At 49.3% G+C, this 23491-nt stretch overlaps 1 protein-coding gene across 1 annotated transcript; it reads left to right on the forward strand.

The window, feature by feature from the left end:
• The first annotated feature begins 1976 nt into the window (after positions 1 to 1976).
• LOC144160655 (uncharacterized) lies at positions 1977 to 22361 on the forward strand. The gene is made up of 5 exons (XM_077691878.1): positions 1977 to 2144; positions 3949 to 4032; positions 6457 to 6639; positions 16890 to 16997; positions 21465 to 22361. The coding sequence occupies exons 2-5, from the start codon at positions 3970 to 3972 to the stop codon at positions 22359 to 22361; spliced, it is 1251 nt and encodes a 416-aa protein (XP_077548004.1). The 5' UTR covers positions 1977 to 2144; positions 3949 to 3969.
• Positions 22362 to 23491: the final 1130 nt, after the last annotated feature.

Below are 23491 nucleotides of genomic sequence, written 5' to 3' on the forward strand. Positions count from 1 at the left end.
GGAGGAGCCCCAGGAGAAGAGAATGCGGCGTCAGAGGACGTTGGCTTGCCAAAGCTGGGCCGCCTGACGTCATACTTCCTCCTAACATTTTTCTTCCTCCATGGCCGCCTCCCCCTCCGTCTCCAGGCCACCGCGGCGTCCGCTGCTCCCCGCGAAGTCAGCACTCCGTGACGTCAGCAGTACTCCGGCTTGAATATTTTCCTCCAACGTCTCGCTCTTCTATTTTTCCCCTCCCCGAATCGTCCGCTCCGATTCTTCCTATCTCTATTTCCCCACTTATAATCTCTTCTTTTATTTCCCTCCTTATGTCCTCACCTCCTCCACCAATTGCTCCTTCGGCACTCCTCCTCCCCTGCATATATTTTCCCCAATTTCCCCTCTTACTCGCTATCTCACTTTCACCTCTCCCATTTTCCCCTGCTGCACTCTAGTTCCCCTCACCACCACGAATTTCCTGTGTTCGAGAAACCCACGAGTGAGCAGGCTCACCAGTAACATTGGAGAGTTTTGGCAGTCGGTCTGTTCCGTCGTGTGCGTAGTTACCGTGTTGACCGGGACCCGTTTGGGCACTTGGGCATTCGTCGCGGTAGGGGAATTAGTTCCGCGGGCCGGCCTTCGCCATGTCCGCGCATTCGCCATGGTGGGGGGGAGGGGGGGCGCCTCCTCTCCCTTCCTCCTCGCCCTTCCGCGCGCGCAGGCGCAGCCTCGTCCCGGTAAACCCGGTAACTACGTACAGGACGGAACAGACGGACTGCTAAAACTCTCTATTTCTGGGTGAATCGAGTTGCAGACCGACAGACAGACCGAAACTTTCGTGCTTAGGTAGTCCAAGAAAGACTCGACTTGAAAATGTTCCGGTACGTTTGTACGCCCCGGCACAGCGTCATCGCAACTCTTTCAGCTCTTCACTGGCTCTTCAGCTCTTCAACTGGCTCTTCAACTCTTCACTGGCAGCAGGCACGATACGCTCCCCACTCTGGAGCGGAACGAGCAGCGCTATCCCGCTCTTTAGCGATAGCGGAACAGCGGACACGTCACTGTCTATGTCCCCCGGGGTTCACTCTCTCACTGTATAAAACTCTATGGTATAGCGCATAAAGTTTTATACAATATTGTATGAAACTCTATGGTACAGTACGTAATCCATTGTCATCCATTGGGATCATGACAAGAAACATGGTTCGTATTCTGGAGAAGAACAGCGGCGTCGCCCCTGCACTTTTGTGAACGTATTTGCACGATAGCTGTAATCATATTCGCCATTCTAACCGATTCTTTTAAAACAGGAATTAACCTTAAAAATTTGTTCTTTCCTTCGGCAGTCGCAAATTGTGAAATGCTCCTCGCTTTGAATTATAAGCGGTGTCAAAATAATTGGCATGCCCAGCTTTTGGCGGCATGGCATTACTTTTGTGATGATCAGTCGCTAAAAAGCTCTTGCGCTATCTGCACAAAGTTGTCTCAAACAGTTAGTACAGCAGATAGAACTTTGCTTCGTGTTCGATGTCACCTTTGAGAGGTACAGTTCTACCAAGTTTGAGAGAGATGGGAGCTGTCAGGCAAAATTGTACAAGCCGAAACTTTTGACAAATAATTACACAAAATCCCCACAGAGATAAAACTTTTCCGCTGTAAATCTTGTTGAAACCAGCGCCCAATGTCCGAAAAGATAGCTGTACGAATAAAGGTGAGATCGAAAAAGGGAAACACAAGAATGTGTGCAAACATTTGATTCAAGGGGGTGACATTTAGCCTGCTTATGTAATACATATCGCTCAATCGAATTTTTGCTCGTAGCCAAGCGTACGTCATATTCTGTGATGAAACTCAAAACCCCGGTGATAGACAACAGAGCAGATCTTCGCAACCGTGACGCCGGCGCCAGTGTGCGCGGGGCATGGCTGACGACGACGACGACGACGACGCGGCCAGCTCGGCACGATTTTGGGGCATCGCCACGCGCCGTGAGTGGAATTCTGCGTCACTGATCAGGGCCAAAGCGACAAGAAACATGTCATAGTTGTATCGTTATAGGGGCAAGATTCCTGGGCCTCGGTCATCCTGGAGGTAACATGGGATGCCGGCCTTTGATGAACCGCACAGAACGAGCCGCAACCACGGGATGCCGCCTGGAGCTAATCTCGGTAAGGCTGCGCTCCCAATGCCTGCCTCCTTTCCGCCGTGCACATTCACGGACATTGTCAACACGGGCCCGGCACTGATCGCCAGCGGTGTTTGGCTCTGCGCAGTGCTTGTTTCCCCGGCATGCGGGATAAACGATGTGCTGACTCCCGTGGGCGAGGAGCTTTGCGCTACGGCAGCAGTTTCCATTTAGATGACGCAGCGCGAGCGATTTGTGCACAGAGGTTTGGCATGCTGTCTGACGTGTTTTGCAGAAGCAAAAAATCAGCCTGATCACGTGCAGGGTGGCCAGAGAGTTCCTTCTATAGTCTCGTACAAAATAGCGCGCACATGGCATGTTAAGCGAGTGTTTTCATTTGTCACATCGCCGTGCAAGTTTAGCCTTTACTTACTGAGATTCGAATATATTATAGAGAAGCTTTTTATAGCTAGAGTTCCATGCATATTTGTTCTGCGCAAGCAAAAAATGCTTTGCGGCAAAGCCAACTTATCGCAAATGCTCTGCACAAAATAGCTGTTATTCGTGTTTTATCAAAACTTTCTCACCAACAATGATATGCCAATTGACTTTTGCTTGTCATAATTAGTTCACAGCGAAGTTATGAACGTTGCGGAATTCTCGTCTGCTGTCATTACGTGAGCATCTGCGTGAAGAGTACGGTTGGAGAAAGCGGCTGTGACTGTTGTTCTATCTGCAAGGATATCATTACGCCAAGTTTCATTTACTTGTCGTAAATGGTTGGCAGCGACGTTGTAAACGTTACAGAACTTCCGTCTGCTGTCACAACATGGGTACCTACGGGAAGAGTACGGTCACAGAAAGCGGCTGTATAGCCCTTGTTTTATCGAAACTATCGCGCTACAAAGTATGCGAAAATTACCCGTTAAGACGACTGTCATTACGGCTAATTTCATTTACGTTTACTTATCAGGCAGTTCACAGTAAAGTGGCAAAGGTGGTGGAATTCCCTCCTGCCGTCAATACATGATCTCCTACAGGAAGAAAACAGAAAGCCCCACCTTCGTCCGCTAGGATAAAAATGTAGTCCTCCCGAGATTCATCAGGTAATTGCAAAGCCGTAGTCACTGCCCTTACGGAATGATAAAAAAAAAAATACGCGCACATTTCCCTTTGTACATGTGATGTGTAAACATGTGTGTGATGTGTACTTGCACAGCTTTCCTGGTCATCCACCGTGACAGAGTGGAATTGCTCGTAATTTTTTACTGCATGTTTGGTTTAACACTGGTTAATGCATATAGAGGTCTCATCTTTGTTCTGTGTATCATTTGGACGCACGCGAGAACGGTAAAAGTTATGTTTTACGAGACATATACGCAAAATGCATTGAATGCTCCTTCGCACGTGGAAGGTGCTAAATATAGTTCGAACAAGCAGGTGCGACAGACTTGTATTCGCAATCGTCATATGCAAGGTTCTGTTACAAAATAATTATCAGAAGCGAATAAATTTTCTTGTTCGAATTGAACTTGTGAATTGAGGCTATAGTAACTCAGTCCGAAACTTTCTGTGCGTGTGCAGACATACTTTGATTTTTGTGAGCGAAGTTGCTTTTTGCGACTACTTGGAAGGAAAATTGCGATACTTTTACAAATCATGTTGCGCGTGAGTGGACGAGAACAAAAATGAAAGACGCTATCTTTGCTTTCTTTTAACTTAATTCGCCCGGCAACTACTCTATTTTCGCATTGTATTAGTGGTTGTTTTTTCTGGTGCTATATTTTTGTTCCTGGTGAACTTAGTATGCAATCCTGATAGCCCTGCCTAAATGTCTTGTGTTGCAGGTCGACAGCTAAGGCAACAAGATGACCTATTACTTCACAGGCTTCGTGAGGAGTCCTGGAGGACTCCTTAAAATGATTCAAATCGTAAGAAATCAGCCTTCATTGAGCACCATATGTAACTTTCACATTACCAGTCGCTTACGATAGCAGCTGTGGGGGACAAAATTAAAATCTTCGGGACTTACGCGCGGAAACTGCGCCAGGGATAAAAGGCACGCCTGGGGATCTTTAACGTGCGCCGAAATCGCGACACGCGGGCATTTTCGTTTTTCGCCTCCAGCAGAATAACGGCCGCCGCGGCCGGAATCGAACCTATGTCCCTAGTTTCAGCATTGCCACGCCACAGGCCTATGGGGCGGGAACAGTCGTAGGCAGTGCACACCCTACTAACATTAGGTAAGTGGTTAGGTTAAATTTTCTTTATTTCTTTGCATTAAATACACTTGCTCACAATTGCTTCTTGGCAAATTTTTCCGAGCTTTCTTGTCTTCATAAGTTGTTCATAAATTTGTTTAGGCAATAGGTGAGTCTGTAGATGATCCGCAAAGATCAAAAACTGCACTCGGAAAGTTCAGACGCAGGTGTAAAGATAAATGTAACGAAATTGAAAGTAATGTTAGACAGCTTAGCAGTGAGGCAGTTTTCAGCTTGTACAGTAGAGGTGGTTTAATATAATTGTTTTGGACAAGTGGCAAGCGCATATCGTAACCACGAGAGAGAAATGAGGGCTATATAAAGTTAGTGTTGGCTGGAGCACAGTCGGGAAGCATTGTCAAGTAATAAACAGGTGGTTGCCTCTGTCACTGAAAAGAAATGTATACGCAACCAACGCGTACTTGCGGTGCTGGCTTATTAGAAACAAATTTTGCTGTGTCGTGTTACACGCACAGCCGTGGACCCTCTCAGTCTCAGATTTCCCGTTATGCCAGCGATCCTTAAAGCAAAGGGATGAAATAATACGAATATAGTTCTTAAGTGGCATTCAGTGTCCAAGAGCAGAGAAAAAGCACTATCGCCCCATGTCCATGCTCGTCAACAGTATGCCGACAATGTCAGGAGGTGGCTCGCATACAGCAGCTGCACTCCCCCGTAGTTAGGCTTCGCCACAACGCCCATAACAACAAATCAATATGACCAAGGGTACGGTGAATGATGCGGCCCAGCCTACGATTTGACCCAAAATGTAATGCCGCTTCGTATGCGCCTAAGTGATAGTGTCACCGAGCCACTGCATCTCCCGCCCTTTATCCCATCAATTTAAAGCCAGCTTTGTCACTGCTAGCGCAAGGAAATATACGAGACAATTTTACAAGACAATTTTAAAATATTGCCCCTAAAGACGTCTTCTTACCAAAGTAGTTGTGTATAGTAGTAAGGCCGACTTTTGAGAAGGGCTCAGTAAATATCTCATGGGGCCTTACGGAAGCCTTCCTCCTTTGGCGCCTGGGACTGCCGATATTGGTGCCTAGAAAAATGTCTTCCCACAAAGCATTTGTGTATAATAGTGAAGCCGACTTTGAAGGGCTCGGCGTATATATTCCTCAGCACCAAGATGGGAGTTTCCGCATTTTTTTTTTACTGGGCCGTAGCCCCGCTTCGTGTGCGCGTACCTTCTCAATCTCGCGGCCAGGTGCGGCTTGCCAAGCGTCTCTATGACGGCAGCGAAACATGGAGGTTCAGTGAATGCGGGCAGAGCGTAATGCGGAAAAATGCCCTGACATTACGACTTACGATGAAGCAGGCAATTGTAGATGAACGGGCCAGCCCTGGAATTGTAAATTTCTCGTGCCCGTTTTGTTCGTCGTTATGTTGAGGAAGACATGACCATGGAGTGTCCCATTACCGAGACTAGTCGATGAAGCTATGTACCGTCCCGGCACTGACAAACGCAGCCTATTTTATGCTGCCTCGAAAACGATAAAGTTGCTGCTGACACATTCCTGACTCTCCATTATACAGAAAAAACAAAGAATCGTACGACTTAAGCCCGTTCTACATGGTGAGAATTCAGCTTACGAATTCGCAGCTGCGGCGCCGCTCGTGTGGCAAAACGATCTATTCTCGTTGCTGTGGCAAATTGCCAAATGTTTGGAAGAGTCGAACTTCTCCTGCGAACGCCGCTTGGCATTTGGAAATTTTGTCTCAGCAGTGAATATAGGAAAATAGATGATCTATTTTCGCATTTTCACTGCTGAGACAAAATTTCCAAATGCCAAGCGGCGTTCGTAGGAAAATTTCTGATCTGTTTTTCTATTTTTCACTGCTGCGACAAATTGCAAAATGCCAAACGGCGTTCGCAGGGGAAGTTCGACTCTTCCAAACATTTGGCAATTTGCCGCAGCAACGAGAATAGATCGTTTTGCCGCACGAGCGGCGCCGCAGCTGCGAATTCGCAGACGAAATTCGCACCATGTAGAGCGGACTTCAAAGAATGTTTTCAGCACGCCGGACACGCGGCCAGCCACTCGATCCCGCAATTGAGCACGTGCGCTTTTCTTCTCCTCGCAGCTTATTGGTTTGGTGCTGATGTTGATTCTGATGGGAGGCCACTACGACGTCAGCACTGGCCTGTACCGACTTCGCATCGATGCCTTCCTGATGACCATGACCGTGTTCACGTTCGTCCTTACCTCCGCACTCCTCCTCATGTGCACCATCATGGGCTCCACGGACCTGCCCAACTCTGTCCTGGTACGCGCAGGGCGACCGCTGTGTCTCTCTCGCTCTCGCTGGCGTGTGATGTTATCGCTGGGGCACTTGGGTTATAAGTTCTGGACTCGCCGTGCGCAGTTGAAGGACTATCCTCGCCCGTAGAGATACATGCGGAAAACGAGAACCGAATTGCGTCTCGGGCAATCTATGGTGAGTCCGGGACTGAAAATCGTAGAGCCTCGCTGATATATTCCGATGCAGAAAGAATTGCGTGTAAGAATGTCATTGCGCTTGTGTCATTGCTTGCGCTGCTATTGCGCTTGTGTTTTCGCTCATACGACTCCTACGAAGGTAATTCTTACAAAAGGAAGAGCAGGAGCGGAGCACGGGGCGTAAATTTGCTGGTAAACTTCGATTTTTTTTTTTCTCCTATGGATGGCACTTCTCAGCAACCCTTCTCCGAAAAAGGCCGTTCTTCACCCGTCAGTCTTGTTTGTGTCCTTTTCTTCCGCGATTGAGAATACCACGCACAATTTCGCTGCTGCATCCCCAGCGGTCCTTGTTCTTCTCAATATCCCGTTCCTAATGCTCACTCTCGTACTCCGCCTGCCCATCCCTGTTCCGAGTGTTTTAAACCCGTCATGTTTGTGAACATGAGGAACAGGATGGCGCGTAGTCAGAAGAGTAGTCTATTCAGAATCCCCAGTACGCTCTTTTCTGAAGGGTTACCTGTACAACTCGACAATCGCCGGAACCATTTGTTTAAAGTATGCGTGGAAACTTCCTCGACTACTCGTGCAGAAGCGAAAGCCGTTCTACTCGAAAATGCTACTCGAAGCCGCTCTACTCGAAGCAGCAACGACCTCCGTTGCTGCTGAAACTTTACGGGGCATCATGCCTCACGGCCGCTGCCAGAGGTCGGTACAAGTTGGCACGGCTACTTATCCACCACGCTTCTAAGAGCGTAGGAATCGTAGGAGAAAGGCTTAGCAGCACTCAGAAGCATCATCCGCAATAGTTATTGCATAGCATGCGTAGAGAGTTTTTTTGAGCGGCCGACAAAATTGTTATTGCCTTTTCATTAGGAGGGCATAATATATTTCCCACGCAGGTTAATACAGCATATTTGCGTAAGGGCAAGTCGACACAGCTATACAAATTCAGGACTTAAAAAATGGGGAAGGGGGGGGGGGGGGGTATGTCGACCTAAATTGTGGCATACATTAATACTTTTCTTCCGGTGAGATGGAGGAAGGGCTAAATTTTATTTTGATATGCTTTTCCGCAATAGCCAAGGGCCGCTATCGCGGAAAGGCTAGGGACAAGGACTACACATGTGTTGAGAGAGAGAGAGAGAGAGAGAGAGAGAGAGAGAGAGAGAGAGAGAGAGAGAGAGAGAGAGAGAGAGAGAGAGAGAGAGAGAGAGAGAGAGAGAGAGAGAGAGAGAGAGAGAGAGAGAGAGCTTTATTTAGCGTATTTACCTGTGGGAGAAATTTCTCAGTCCAGAAGTGCCAAAGCCGTCTTCGCACGTTCTGTCCTCTGCGTCAGCATGACCTGGTCGGCGAGGTGTGCGCTAGGCAAAGCAGTCTCCCCCTGCTCGAGGTTGGGGCTAGGGAAAGGGTGGGTGGCAAGTCCGGGTTTTGACAACATTACCAGAAGTGGAGCCTGACTGTCCGTAGAACATGCGTTGCGGTGAATGCTGGTTAGGGAACTACATAAGTCGAACCGGGTGAGGGAACGTGTTGGTTTGCAATTAGCGAAGAGTGGATCCTTGGTTTTTACCTAATTGTGGGTGTGGCGGTGAAGAGATTTTTCGTTCTAGACTGTAATTCTGGGTAATGTACCCGTAGGACAACTGCGCGGCACTGCAGACTACTAGCAATAAACCTTACCGTGTTATACATTTGCAACTGCTGCACGCGATTGGTTGTATATGTCCCTACATTACAAGCACAGACACTTTGCACATCCCGACCGTTCACTCAATATTTATAACTATTAATAAATTATACACTAAGAAAGCAAAAAAGAAACTAAACCGCCACAAATAATTGTGCGTGTTCTTAACCACATTCCGAACATTAGCATACGCATAGTTTAAAAAAAAAACTCGTTACGAATTTAGGGAGCGCCGTCAGAAAAACAAGGGAGTGGGAGGAGTATACACCGTCATATGTAACACCGGCAGCCGTCATGTTCGTCTGCAAGGCGATGGACGGTAGTGTAAAGGTTATTTCAGTTTTTGTTGAAGTTCCCTCATCTCGTGTTCTTTCATTAATACGGGGTTGGACGTTCTGGCCGGCAGCTATCCAGATATACTAAATTATGAACATCGTCTAAAAGCAGATGAACAATCCTCCGTTGCTTTCAAGGGCGTTTTTTTAGCACTGCGTATTCTTGTCCAATAGCTTAATGCTACCGTATACATGCACGAACGTATCTGCCTAAATATACGCTGCCATGTGCCACATCGCGTTCATGTGCTGTTTGACACCGCACATGGCGGATTTCAGTCGAAATTTTGCCGAGCTGCCTGGTCTGAATGCGTCCGCATTTTTGTTGGTAGCTCGCAGGACTGCTGCGACGCTCAACTGGTAAAAAAAAAATATTTTTCTGTAGTGCCGCTTTACGAATGTCGGTCGCATGGTTTCGCTGGCGGTAAAACCAGTTTCTATAACAGTGACACCACGTTCTTCCACCCAAAAACAAAAGAAATTTATCGTGCTATGTCTAAATTGAGGTCACCACTTGATCACTTAATACGTATTGTGTAAAGTGCCGAACACATATAGTGCCGAAAGAAGGAAATGGGGGAAAAAAAGGGGGGCGGGGGAAGAGGACTTTGCGCAAAAAAAAAAATTAAATCCGTGGAAGTCTTTTTGTTACACCGGCCACTCTCTGCTCCAGGCTAATCATTTACTATCCTGACCTCACTGGTGTACCGTCTGTTTCCTGAACAACGGTAACCGCCCAGTTTGATTTTAGGTGCGGAGTACCTTAGGACCGCACAATGTCCGTCTGCCTTACTGCGCATAGCATTTACAATCGCAAAAATCACACAGGAACCGGCAGGATTTGAGCCTGTGTCTGGTAGACCAGACAGAGTTAGCGTCAGTCGTCTTACCCATTGGGCTACGATAGTGAGTTAGTAGCCGAGAGTCAAACGGCTTACTCCCTCGCCTGTAACGGTGCGGAGTACCTTAGGACCTCACGCCGTCCGTCCGCATCCATCTGTGCGCATACCACCATCAAGGAAAATCAAGCGGAATTCGATTTGAGCCGTGAGTTGCAGTTTCATTTAGGGAATAATCAAGGTGCAACTCACGGCTCAAATCGAATGACGGTCGGGGCGCGAATCGGATGCCACTCGGGGCGTAAGTTGGATGTCATTTCGAGTCCCCGTACTCCGCGCCCTCGCCATCACCCACGGAGTGGAGATGCTGCCATTTTTTCTTCCTGCATCCACTCGTTCGTTCTCCTTTAAAGGGACACTGAAGTGATATGTAAACATTGCGGGATTACTAGCGCAAATTGTAGCCCGGGGTCCCCAGGCCATGTTTCGACCACTCTAGGCGCGTTTACGCGATTTTATTTAGTAGAAAAACAAATTCGAAAATGCTGTCCTCCTCTCTTTACGCTCGCCCATTTTCTGTGGCGTTTTCGTGTGACGTCAGGAGGGGATGAGCTGGCAATTGGCTGCCCTACTGCACGGCTCCCCGGCCTTCAGACAGAGTCAGTCGGCCCAGCGTTTCGTCCGCCGGCCGCCGGCGGGTAGTCGCAATCAAGGAGGTTAAAAAAAATTGCTTGGTCGAAATTCGTTCGCGTAGTTGAAACGAAGCCAGGACACGTTTGTGAATGGAAGAATGTGCCTTTCTTTACTTGGTTTGTTTGTACACTGTATCTAGCTCCAAGTCAAGGTCGCTTCACACAAGCGCTGCACAAGCGCACATGCGACGCTTCGCTGACTGGTACGCCAGTAGGAAAATATAAGGCCTCTTGAAGGCGGGAGAAGAGTCAGCGAAGTCAATATAGGTACTAAGGAAATAAAATCAACTGATATTTTTACCGTACAGCGTAAAACTAGGGCGCGGGAAGCACTTTTTTTGCGCTGGGCGAACAAGCACAGCGGTCAGCAGCACGACTACGCATCTGCGAACGCTTTTCCGTCTACGAAATGCAATTGCTAGACGTGAGCTACTGTGGAAACTCGGGCCACGCTTACTGCACGATCGCAGCACAACAAATAGTCACCTAAGCTGCTTGAAATGCCAAAACTAAATAAAAGTGTAAACCGGTTGTACAATATATACCCTATATTAGCAAGGCCTCCGCGTCCCGCTCCGTGGCTCAGTGGTCTGGGGCGCTAGGTATGTCACCGCAAATGTTTTGCAAGTCACGAGTTCGACTCCCCGCGGGTACGTGCTTTTTTTTGTAAGTTAACTTTTTTGTTTTCCGCCGATGTTTTCTATATTGAGTTCACCTTTTTTTGGGCCGCAACGTTGATGGCTACACAAACTAGTTCACAAAACGCGCGCAGGCTGGCACTGGCGAGCTAGCGAGTTCGTGCTGTTGCCATAAGCACCGACTGCTTGCAGGCAGTGGGCACGGACCAGAATGAACAGACCCTTGGCCTGGTGCGAACACGCTTTTTACGACACAGGCATGAGGGAGGCAAGCTCCAAATATGGGGGAAAAGCGCATGACATTTGGGCGTCTGCGGGTACGCGGAGGGCGTTCATGCACTGCGTAGGTCTCGGCTAGTGAATGCTACGACTACAAGCCGTCCTGGGAGGCTTATCTTGTGCATTTTACAGCCGACAACATGGCAGAAGCGCGGTACGATGATTACTGAGATATTGAGAATGCCCATCCAACAACGCCATTGGTTATGTTTTACAGAACCGAAACCGAAACCGAAACTTGTGTGATTGCTAACCTTGGGCATTGTCCAATCACGGCGCCCCTCCTCCCAACGTCACAGCCTTAGTTGGTGCGGCCGCCGCAAACCACGCATGGTAGTTTTTCTTCTTTCGCGCTTTGTAAAATAATTACCGATTTGTCAACCGGATGAACGATGAAAAGTGTGCTAATTTGAGCCAGTCTACGCAGTGCAAGCAAAAACGGGAGCTTGGCAAATTCACTTCAGTGTCCCTTTAAAGGAGCTGAACGGAAATTTTGGGGAAAGTTCTTCATCCTGCAGTGACACAATCAGGTTGATTATGATTGCGATGACTGTATCCGAAGAGGGAGAGGGAAAGATTGTAACGGGAGTGGTAGGGGAGGAGGGAGAGGGAAATAGGGGAGAGACGGGAGGAGAAGAGGGAGAAGGAGAAAAATAAAAGGCACTGGGTCGGAGAGGGGAAGGATGAAATAGAGGTGGAGGGTGGAGATGTGAGGTGTAGAGCGAATGGAGGAGGGCTAGGAAGGAGAATGGGGGTGGTGAGGATAATGGAAGGAGGGCGAGAATATGAGGGCCATGGAGAGATGGGCGGGGAAAAGGGATAGATGCAGGTGCCGAGGAGGGAGAGTGTGAGGGGGTGTAGCACGAGGGGTAAGGGGAAGAGAAAGGGGAGGACAGGGTCAGGGGCTGTTAAGAAGAGAAAGGTACAGAGGATAGGTTAATAAGAGAGCGAGAGGGAGAACGTCAGGGGTGGAACCACGAGAGAGTAGGAGGCGTTACGTGGCAGGGACGGCAGAATCGTCTTCAGCGGAGATGGCAGATAAGCGGCCAGTTTTAAAATTAGTTTAGCCACTATTTCGCGGTCAAAGAACGCATATTCAGCTTGGCGTCGTTCACTGTGTTGTTCAGCTCGACGAGCGTGATGCAGAGCATCTATACCGTTCGAAGCAATGTTAACAATTGGTTCGAAGTTCTTGTCCTGTCCATTCTCTAACACTATTGAGAGGCAGCGAAGGCGATAGAAGCGATGCGCTGAAAAAGTATGAGATAGATAAGCCCACGTAAACGAAAGCACGGCTATGCACGATAGCCACCTGGCCATACCGTCGTCCACTGTACATCTTGTGCAGCTAGCGCGTCCGCCATTGGCACACAGAGCAGCTTCTGCTTCTACATTATCACTGATCCAGCCGCTTTAAATAGTTCCGACAGCGCAGCCAGAAATATTTTTCGGTGGTGGAGGGGTGCGATGCGCCGCGGGCAAAAAAATAAATGTAAGGAATGATATCCTGCGGCCAAACAAAACCTTCCTGTTGTTTTCGTATCCTATTTTCGTTTTTCAATTTAATATGTTGGTGCAGTGTGTAAATAGCAGGGGCGAAAAAAATGATAAAAGGAGGGGAAATTCACAACTCAGAAAATCCCCCCCCCCTTTCTTGTCCTACGCCCTTGGTTTCGAAATAGTCAAACTGTAGGGTAGAGGGAAACAGTGAAGCGGTGGCAGAAAAATTGGCCGTGTATCCGCTTGCTTCCAGCCACAAGACACGTTTCTTCCGCCTCTGATACATGGTACTCCCTCCTCTTTTTTCGTGCCACCCCTCGTGCTCTTTCCTCCCCTTTCTCTCCCATTTACCTCCCCTCTGTTCCTCTCCCATCCTGCCGTCACCATGCCCTTCTGAATGTTTCATTCTCATTCTGAATTCTCATTCACTCGCCTTGTCCCTGCATCCATCCGGCGTTGTCGGCGTCCACCCCTCCCCCATTCTCCTCGCCGCGCCAGCTGCGCTCTCCGCCGCTCACCCCCTCTCCTCTCCGATAGCGAACACTCTCTCGCGAGGGGCATGGAGGAAGAAAAATGTTAGGAGGGAGCATGACGTCAGGCGGCACAGCTTTGGCAAGCCAACCTCCTCTGACGCCGCATTCTCCTCTCCTCGGGCTCCTCCCGCGCAATGCATTATGGAAAAAGCACCACTCTCAGGCCCGCGGTAGCATTTAGTGGCTCCGGCTGGCTGCCGGTGGAGGAGGAGGCGAGTGGCGTTGCCGAAGGCGCCGTACGCGATTTTTCGCCAGCGTTGCGCTCCCACCCTCGTATCGTGGAATTACTGTCGCTGTTCAAAGCGACACGATACGTAGATCCCATGCTCACGGAGCACCTTCACGAGCTGCGAGCCGAATTTGACGCTTACCGCTGGAACCACGACCGGCTTTGCTCGAACGCGCCGCTGTAAACATTCACAAGCACGGAGCGGCCTACGGGTGCGTGGTGTTTGCCAGGTGTGCTTTGACGATTGCTTTTCCAATTTTGCGGGGAGTTATCGCGCCACCTTTCCTTTACATCATAGCGTTGTAACGAGTGTCCCATCAGCTGAGAGGTTGTGCGAGAAGCTTTGGTTTCGCTCGCGTGCGCATTTGCATACATTCGCCTTATCGGTGCTCCGGCATGGTGGCACGTTGTACATGCCACAATTGTCGTGACGATGTCTGTTTTGCGTTGCTGTCTCCTTCAGTGCATTAGAAAAGAAAAGGTGCAGAACCACTGACGTTGGGTGCGGGCGCGGGAAGAACAAATCATTTTTCGCAGGCAGAACGCGGGCTGGTTGTCCGAGTACTGCTCAATCCGTGCGATAGGTATATGGGTAACGAACGCTAAATTACGCCTGGGAGGTGAAAATATAAAATTACCAGAATCAAGGAAGTGAGGTGTGTTTGTGAAATAAAATGTGAGGCACGGATGTCGTACTCTGACATCTCCGCTTTTGCACTGCGGCGGAACACGACACTTCGACTGCGTCGCACTTCGACGGATCCCAGAGCTCAATAAATATGTTTTCTGTCTCTCCCGTCCGAACACTTTGCCTGCACGATCAGCCCGCTACGGGTTTGGGGTTGCAGGCAGCGCTGCGCGCAACGCCCGGACGGGGACTCGTCGCCGAAACCCGAATACCCGGACGGCCCGGAAACCAAACGGAACGACGCAGCATAGCTGGCATAGCGCGGGCAGGCGGGCGGCCGCGTGAGGCGCAAAGAACTACCGCTTGCCTATCACGTGAGGCAGGGCATCTCCCATCAGTCTTTCCTTTTTATTTTTTATCACTAGGCTTCACGATAGTCACGTGACGCTCCCTCCTAAACTTTTCTTTCCTCCATGGCGAGGGGCATTGGATTGGATTCGATTGGTTTGGCTTGGCTTGGCTTGGATTGGATTGGATTGGATTGGCTTGGCTTGGCTTGGTTTGGATTGGATTTGGATTGGATTGGATTAAAGTGGATTGTGTCGCGTCATAGCCGCGGCAGACGCACTGGCGCCGGCGCGTCCCCTCACCGTTATACGCGCTATAAAACGCGGTGCCTGCGCCGCTCCGCTCCATCGTTCCAGCGCCGTTCCTCCGCAGTCCAACCCTGCAACGTGAACCCCCTATGCGTCGCATCTACACAGGGGTTCCCGCGAGGGGACGTGGGAGTTTTTTCCTTTCATCTCTTCTTTTCCTGTCCCCACCGATCGTATTCTTCCAACTTACCCTTGCCCTAGCGTGTCACTCTTCTTCCACTTTACTGATATATGCCCTCTCACCTTCCCCAACAATCTCTCACTTCTGCCTAACCTCTGCCACAGTCTACTTTTCTCTTCCGATTTTGCTCTCCCGCTCGCATCTCTTTCTGCTCCTCGACAATGTGGGCATCCTGACTCAGTTTTGGGGTTGCCCTTCAGGCCGCGAGGCCGGGTCCGTCCCAGCCTCCGAAGCTCTCCCGAACCTGTCCAAGGAACCAGGAATCCTGGGCAGGCGCAAGCAGAAGCCGCCACAACCACCACCATCCCCGTTCGCCCTGCTTCTCCTTCGGGGCTTTGGAGGCCGATCCTGGGCAACCCCTCGCTCGAGGACCAGTGCCTCTTGGCCGGTAGGGCTGAGGCCGCGTCCACGGCACTCGGATTTGCCTGTGTCGGGGCGCGGTCCTCATCTTCTCTAGCCCTCCTTCCCCATTATAAAGGCCGTTAAATTGCGTTCAACCGCAACTCCCCTACCTTTCATTCGATGTTTATCCTCCTCTTTATCCTCTCTGCTTCCTCTCTTCACCTCTTATCGCTCCACTCTTCTTATATAGCTACCCTCGCATTCCCCTCACCACCGCCCATTCTCCTCCCTCTCCCTGCACAATTTCCATTCACCCCTTTCTTCTCCACCTTACGATCCACTCCTGCTTCTTTCCTCCACAACCATAACCTATGGTTTCTCGTCCCCTTCTCCCTCTTGTCTGCCCTTCACTTGCCATTCCACTCTCCCCCTCTTCTTCCACCACCCGCTAAACACCTCCTTCCATCTCCCTGCCCTAATTCATCCCCTTCCACTCCTCATACCCCCTTGCGTTCCCTCACTCCAGTCGCAGCCCGCGCCCTCTCCTTCATGGTTTTTTCCCTCCCGCTACGCCCTTTTTCCTCTAATCTCCTCGCCCTCACTTTCCCTGCTCCCATTTTTCTGGTGACATTCCACTTCCCCCCAGCATTCACTTACCCACCCCAATACCCAGTGGGTCAATAACCTGCTAGTGAGAATGCCAGCCTCACCAGTAACATTTCTGGCTGGTTCAAATGGCCGCGTTAGGTAGCACAACAAAGGCTATCGTGCGTAAAAGCAAAACTTCGGTATATATTGTGTGTGCTGTGCCTAACATACCGATTGTTTTTGTTTTGTTTTTTTCTTTTCGGTCATTGCGGAACGTCAGATCGTTGTGGTAAGAGCAGTCGTCGAAGCCACGCAAGCGCAACTGGTGCAGAACTTGCGACAGGGACGCGGTTACCCCCACCCCCGTTCCCTATTACACCACTGGCTGCACACAGTAGTTGTACCTCATGTTTAATGCGGCTAATTTGAAACACATTACGCCACAACTTGCCGCCTGAAATATTTCGTAAACATGCCAAAATACCATTAGGCTCAGTGAGTTAGAAATTCCCTGCATTCGCAGTTCGGATAGGACATTCCCTTTCACAGTGAAAGCCGGCATCCTGAGTACCCTGTCATGCAAAGCAGTTGGTGCAAGAGAGGCTTGCGACAATAAACTACTGCTAGCTTACCTCAGAAATTCTCTTTGAAACGAGTTAAATTGACGATCGCTTAGGGTAAGTGAATTCTTTACACGAAGCAATTGTGTGCTTCGCGTCCCTTGGTCAGCCCTAGGAGCAAGGCGGTAGATGATCTGCTCGCCGTCGGCGTCGCGAATCCATGACTGGCGGTTGATGCTCACGCCAGCCGGACTGGTGGACACCGAGTTCCAGGCAAAGCTGGGCAGGGGGCCACTGCCTTAGCATGCCTGTGTTTCTTCGGCAGTTTTACTTTATGCGAGCGGTTTTCAGATGTGCACACGTGTATGCTCTTCCCGTTTTCTGGTGCAGTATCGCATTAACTACCTCTTGGCTACCATCACCTATTTCCCTTTCACCGTGGGCTTCATCTTCGAAGAGTACATGCATGGAGACATCAAGCAGACCATTGCGGGAGGGGTAACGTATATAACGGCCGACAGGCGCCTTTCTCTTCTTCCATAGCTTCAACCAAACTTATTCTGCAGCTTTCTAAAACAACTGACAGTTCTATCGTTCAGAATGAGTGATTTTCACTTCATCACTCTTCTCATTTACTAGCCCGTGTGTTTCGTTACGAAGAGAAATTCCGATTATTGCGAACAAAATCGTATATTTAGATTGCGAAACAAAACCTGTACACAAGATATTTTTTCGAATTCTTCATGGATTTTACGGGAAGAGACTAAAATTTCAACAGAAAAATGAACTAGTATTATTGAAGTATCCAAAGTCGAGGTAATGAGACAGAAAAAAACGCCAACTCGTATTTTATTTTCGTTGAACTTTTTATTTTTTCGCTAAATGTTCACAATGGTAAATGGATGCATTATGTACGCGACATACAAAATGCAGTTTTAATATTGTTTAATCTTACGAGTAACTTGTTCTAGTTAGTAAATTTATCCGTCGATGGTAAATATATATGATTCGGTCAGCCACAGCCACACCTGCCCTCGAATGTTTTAGTACTCGCTGTAATAGCATGCTAAAAATGCCGCTAGTTGGATCTCCAGCTGCGGCAGCAATTTTTCTATTAGGAGGAAAGAAAAACGCCTGTGCTTACCAGATTTCAGCGCGTGTTGAATAATACCGTAGTCTTTAAAGGGGCCATGCAGACAAAATACAAGTTTGTTTTATTCAAAAGCGCTTGTCCGGCAGCAAGCGATGCATTATTCACTGAGAAATTAATCAATTTAATTTAAAATTGTGATTCTTCTACCAAATCATGAATTTCGCGACGTGATGACGCAACAAGGACAGGTATTCAAGTGAATGTTAGTACGTCCTTTACTCTACAGCAGACTCCGGAACGTCTTGTTTACCGGCAGTCCTCCTAGATGGCGCCACCATACTGCGCAAGGTCGCTGTCCACCTTTGCTTTGTTTTAAATGCGGAGCATTTCTTAGGCTCGCGATGTCACTCATCGATGTTGTCGGCGCCGTCCACACGCTCACTGCGCATGCGCGTCGCGTCGAGGTGCAGGTGCGCGTTTCTTCCCCGTACCCTCCTCGCTCTCAACAACAGGTGCGGCGGTGCGGGAGGAGCGCGTGTACCCCGTGCGCTCCGTCGCTCTCAACAACAGCTGCGGCGGTGCGGGGGGAGCGCGTCTGTGCGCGCATGCGTCGTAGCTACCCGAGCGCTGCGTCGCGCTCAACAGTAACGGCGGCAGGGCGTGTACACGTGATAACGGCGTGGTGGGTGCGTGGAAAGTTCGCGCGCTTGTCTACGGAAGTGTGCCCATGCGCGTCTCTCACCCGTACTCCTCTTCCTCGAACGCGGGCGGTGTATATATAAGCGGCGGAGCGCGCGTTCGGAATTCAGTCAAGGGCGTCTTTGCTTGGCTTTCGCTTGACTTGACGCTTTGCTTGACGGCACCAAGCAATAAAGACAGACTTTACACTCCTTGCCTTCGCTTCTCCTTCATTCAATAAATAAGAATAATAAAGACGAAATAACAATTAAGCATTCCCAAACCATACCCAATTACGCAACATTCACGCGATACCCCCACCACTCTGCGACGCATTTACTCGAGTTCCCCCCGTGGGAAGATGCGGGCGGGTTTCTTTTTACCGTATTTGCACCTGGCTTGTTTTTGTTACGGTAGGTAGTCGACAAACAGGGTCACATAAGACAATGTCGCTTACGCCAATCGGCCAGTGTCGTGTGAGACAGCCCCAAAGCGCCGGACTGCTGCGCAGCTATAACAAGCATAGTACGCGCAGTACCAGCAGCAGTACGCACTGGGGCTTTTATATTTGCGTATACTTTCGTTTCTTCCATTGTTTACCCCACCAGTCTCACTGCTATAAAATGAATATGCATTGCATTTCACGGTAATTTTATTTTAATTTTGTTGCGCAAGAAAAGCGTGTATCTCTCTTCAGTTATGTCTTTCTAGTGTGTATTATTTCTGTTTATTGCGCTTAAAGTGTGTATGCATATTTGTATTTATCTAGGCATGTATAGCTACTCCTGTTCCTGTCGCTGTCAGGTGCTAGGGACCTAGTCAGGCGACTATTGCAGTGGCCTTTTGCTTCAGCGCATTGGCGATTTCTGATTGTCAAAAGTTCAGTAAACAACAATTTAAATGAAAATAGCTTGTTCTGCAAGCTTATCTCTGCCTTACCTGCGTTTTCTTTTGTAGGGCTCAGCCAATCGCACGGCTGTGCATATTACGTCATAGGCTCAGCTAGTGCGGGAAATGAGCTAGTGAGTCGCATTGCCATTTCCTCTTTTCCTAATTATGTAGCTTATTTGAGCGAATTTTACCGTTAAAAGTTGTGTCAGTATGACTATAAATAGGCGATCTTTTGAATGAACCAAACTTGTGTTTTGTCTGCATGGCCCCTTTAAACACCCCCTCCACTATGGCACGCGTCAAACTCGTAGCCCAGGGCCCATCCAGTTGTAAGCTTTGGCGCGTAAAACCCCATTTCGGAACTTTTGAATGTTTACTTACGCTTTTCCTTGGGTCCCCCTTTGGTTTAGTTATTCCTCGATAAAGTTTTATGCTGGCCCCTTATGATCCCATAGTTGGATTTTGTTTTTAAAACTGGTGGCCGAGGCAGGGTAACATAACTTATCAGGATTATAGGAATATGCTACGTGATCATTTATCTTGAATGCCACATTGCCGTGGTTTTCGAGGGATCCTCACAAATTACCCGAAGCAATTTCATGACACATGTAGCCGTTTTGATATTTGCTGTGCTGGGTATACAAAACGAGACTAACAGTGCAATCTCCCTGACCTCGACCAGGGTCGCATATTGAATAGAAGACGTAAGTTTTTATTCATGTTGGCATATCCAATGCCATGAACACGCAGTCCCTTTCTACTTGCGCACCGAAACTGACTTAGTCGACAGAAGAGAAGAGATACTAAAACCACTGCGCGGTGTAGAGTTATAGCTGCAATTAATATTTATTTTGTTTGATTTGGCTCAGCGGTCACCTCAAATCTCGTTTTTTTCAAATCTCGTTACGTTTTTCCTGCCACTACAAATTAAATAGAAAAGCTGTGGCAAATCAGACCCACCCACCCGGAACACTGATGAGAATTTGTCGAAGTCTTACTTGAGCAGCATTGCGCAATGTAACCAATATAATTCATTATTAAACGTATTCGCAAAAGTCCATTGCTTAGTTTATCTCTAATACGCGGCAGAAAACGCCATGCGCCGTTCGCAGCCGCGGCGCCGTTACATTCCGTTACGAAATGTGGTACAAGCCAGGCGATGCAGAACGTAACCACCTTAAGCAGAACCACCTTATTTACAAAAAAAAGTGTAGAATTGAGCTGAAGTACATTTTCCAATGAATAAAATAACACGTTTCTCGAATTTGAACCCAAGCCGCTCGCTTCAAAACTCACGACCACGACCGGCTATATATGCCCACGACACTACCCCTAGGCTACCGAGGCACTTTAGTTTTAGCAGTTGTTCAAAACACTGGAATGAGTGTTCTAAGCGAAACAGGAGAATGCGTTGGGCGCGTACAAGAAAGGTAAGGTTTGTGCCGATGTGGGGAACGCATGGGGGAAAGAAAAGCTTGGGAGAGAGAGGCCCTGACGTCACCTCTACTGAAGCCGGAAACGCTAGTGTCACTAAATAAGCCTTTATTAGGAAACGCCATGTTCGGACGTCGCTCTTTTTTGCTGCCATTGTGCGCGCATGCGCCACCACCTCCTCCTCCTTCGCTAGCTCCCCTGTCGTCTGCTTCGTCTCCGCCTGCCGACCATTGGCTTCCGGCTGTGCCGCGCAGTGACGTAGGGCCTCGGTGGGCCGGCCTTCGGCACCGTTGCTAGGACGCGGTTGCCAGAGGCCCCCGCTGAGCGTGAAAAAACCATGTGACTTCCTCCACAATTCTCCCAATGCGCTGGTGGCCACCGGGGCCTCTCTTAAGCTTTTCTTTCCTGTGGGAACGGATGTGTCTCCATGGCGCCAACTACCGTTACGAGGTCACACGGTTTGCAATGTGTTTTCATGCTAGGTGAGCGTTTAAGAAATTATTGACACGCATTTAACGGTAATACCAGTTTTCACGCCAGGTTATACCGGTTAAGCGACCCGGCAAATTTAGCCGGGTGGACTAGCGAGTGTGTCGTCAAGCGGAGGGAAAGGATGGTGCGTGGGAAGCGGTGCTCTCGAACGCTTCCTTTTTTCAAGTAAAAATGCGTGTAAATTGGCGGAAAGAACTGCGAACATGGCATGCGCTCTCTAGACTTCAACCTGATACGGTAACTAGACAATCCTTACAATTCACTTCAGCGTCCCTCTGAGGAATGGAGGCAGTCGTGGGGACCACGAAAGGTTTCGTGCGTACGTTTGTGCACGCATGCAGCGAGACATGAACTGGTGGTGTGGTTGCGCTGCGCAGGTGCTGAGCGTCACCAATTCCCTGATCTACATGTTTAACTTGTGCGTGAGCTACGAGCTTCGCTGCCTAAAGCCCCGGCGCCGAGTGCGGAAGCCCAAAAACGGCAAGAAAGGCAAGGGGGCAAAGGGAAAAGGTTCCAAGGACAAGAAGGGCAAGAAGGGCACCTTGAGTGAAATGGACATTTTGATGGGCCGTGGCGGCGCTGCAGCCGGCGGCGGAACCCACGGCGGCCGTATCCGGAACGAGCGCGACCTGCTAGCCACCGGCGACGTCGAGACCTTCCAGCGGCTCCAGCAGATCCAGCACATGAACCGGCTCCTGGAGAACGACCCGCTCATGTTCCACCAGCAGGCCAGCTACATGATCGCACCACAGCCGTCCTACCTGCAGAATGCCCAGTACGCGCAGCAGGCTGGCTTGGTGGGCGGCGCCATGTCAGCGCCGATGCCCGGAGCAGCAGCCGGCATGGCGCCCGCCATGGACGGCCACCGCAGGCTGTCGCGCGACGACCGGCTGGGAGCGTGCGACGACCGGCTGGCTCGCAGGGTGGTGCACGAGGTGTACCGCGGCGAGTTCCTGCCCGGTGAGGAGTACCTCTTGAAGCAGCCAGCCGTCGGCAAGGAGTTTATCATCCCCGTCAAGGTGGATGGGCGCACGTCCGACTCGAGCGAGTCGCCCAAGAAGGACGCCAAGAAGGACGCCAAGGGCAAGAAAAAGGGCTCCAAGAGCAAGAAGAAGGGCTCCAAGGGCAAGAAGAAGGGCTCCAAGGGCAAGAAGGGCTCCAAGGGCAAGAAGGGCTCCAAGAGCAAGAAGGGCTCCAAGAGCAAGAAGAAAGGCAGCAAGAAGAAGAAGTCCAAGAGCAAAAAGAAAAAGAGCAAAAGCAAAAAGAAGAAGTAAACGAATCTTCGCCGGCGATGCCTCTCCCGTTACCCTCTTTGTTATTTGCCTGAGGCCTCCTAGTCTAGTGAAGTGGTACACCTAATAAAGGGGTACGCCTTTGTTTTGTCATCCGTAAAGGTGCGCTTAACCGTTTCTATTTGATCTTAATCGGCTGTGTTTAAAGCAAAGGCGCTTGAGAAATGCGTGAGCACATGTGGGCCATCAGGCCTGCAATTAAATACATGACGTGATACAGCGTTTATGTTTCCATAAACTAAAAAGCAGGGAGGACGATTTTTCAACACTCGTGCATGCTAATTGCACCCAAAGATGTATGCGATTGAAAAAGTGATCGTGCAGAGATAAAAAGACGAAAACTTTCAACAAAAAATTTGCTTGCGCCAACCAGGAAATAATAGACATCTACACGTTACCCAAAAAAGTAACTAAATACCGTTACTCGTTACTCGCTAAAAAAGTAACTAAATACGTTACTCCTTACCGATTCTCAAAAGGAACGCGAGTTAACCTAAAAGTAACTAGTTACTTTTCACGTTACTTTGACGACCAAGCGCACAACTGTTTTGTTTCATGGCTCATTGTTTCCTTTTTAGTAGCCGTTGCATTTAAAGGGACACTGAAGTGATTTGAAAACATTGCGGGATTACGAGCGCAAATTGTAGTCCGGAGTCCCTAGGCCCCGTTTCGACCACTCTGACCGCGTTTACGCGAATTTGTTTGGTAGAAAAATCAATTAGAAAATGCTGTCCTCTTTTCTGCACCCTCGCCCATTTTCTGTGGCGTTTTCGTGTGACGTCAGGAGGAGAGGAGCTACTGCACGGCTCGCCGGCCTTCCGACAGAGTCAGTCGGCCCAGCGTTTGGTCCGCCGGCCACCGACGGGTCGTCGCAATTCGTTCGCTCAGTTGAAACAAAGCCAGGAAACGTTTGTGAATGGAAGAATGTGCCTTTCTTTACTTTGTTAGTGTGCACACTGTATCTAGCTCCAAGTCAAGGTCGCTTCACACAAGCGCTGCACAAGCGCACATGCGACGCTTCGCTGACTGACGCCAGTAGGAAAATATAAGGGCACTTGAAGGCGGGAGAAGAGTCAGCGAAGTCAATATAGGTACTAAGGAAATAAAATCAA

Source organism: Haemaphysalis longicornis, unplaced genomic scaffold, assembly GCF_048455015.1.
Source record: "Haemaphysalis longicornis isolate Haplotype H1 unplaced genomic scaffold, Haemaphysalis longicornis Haplotype H1 scaffold_1, whole genome shotgun sequence".
NCBI lineage: Eukaryota > Metazoa > Arthropoda > Arachnida > Ixodida > Ixodidae > Haemaphysalis > Haemaphysalis longicornis.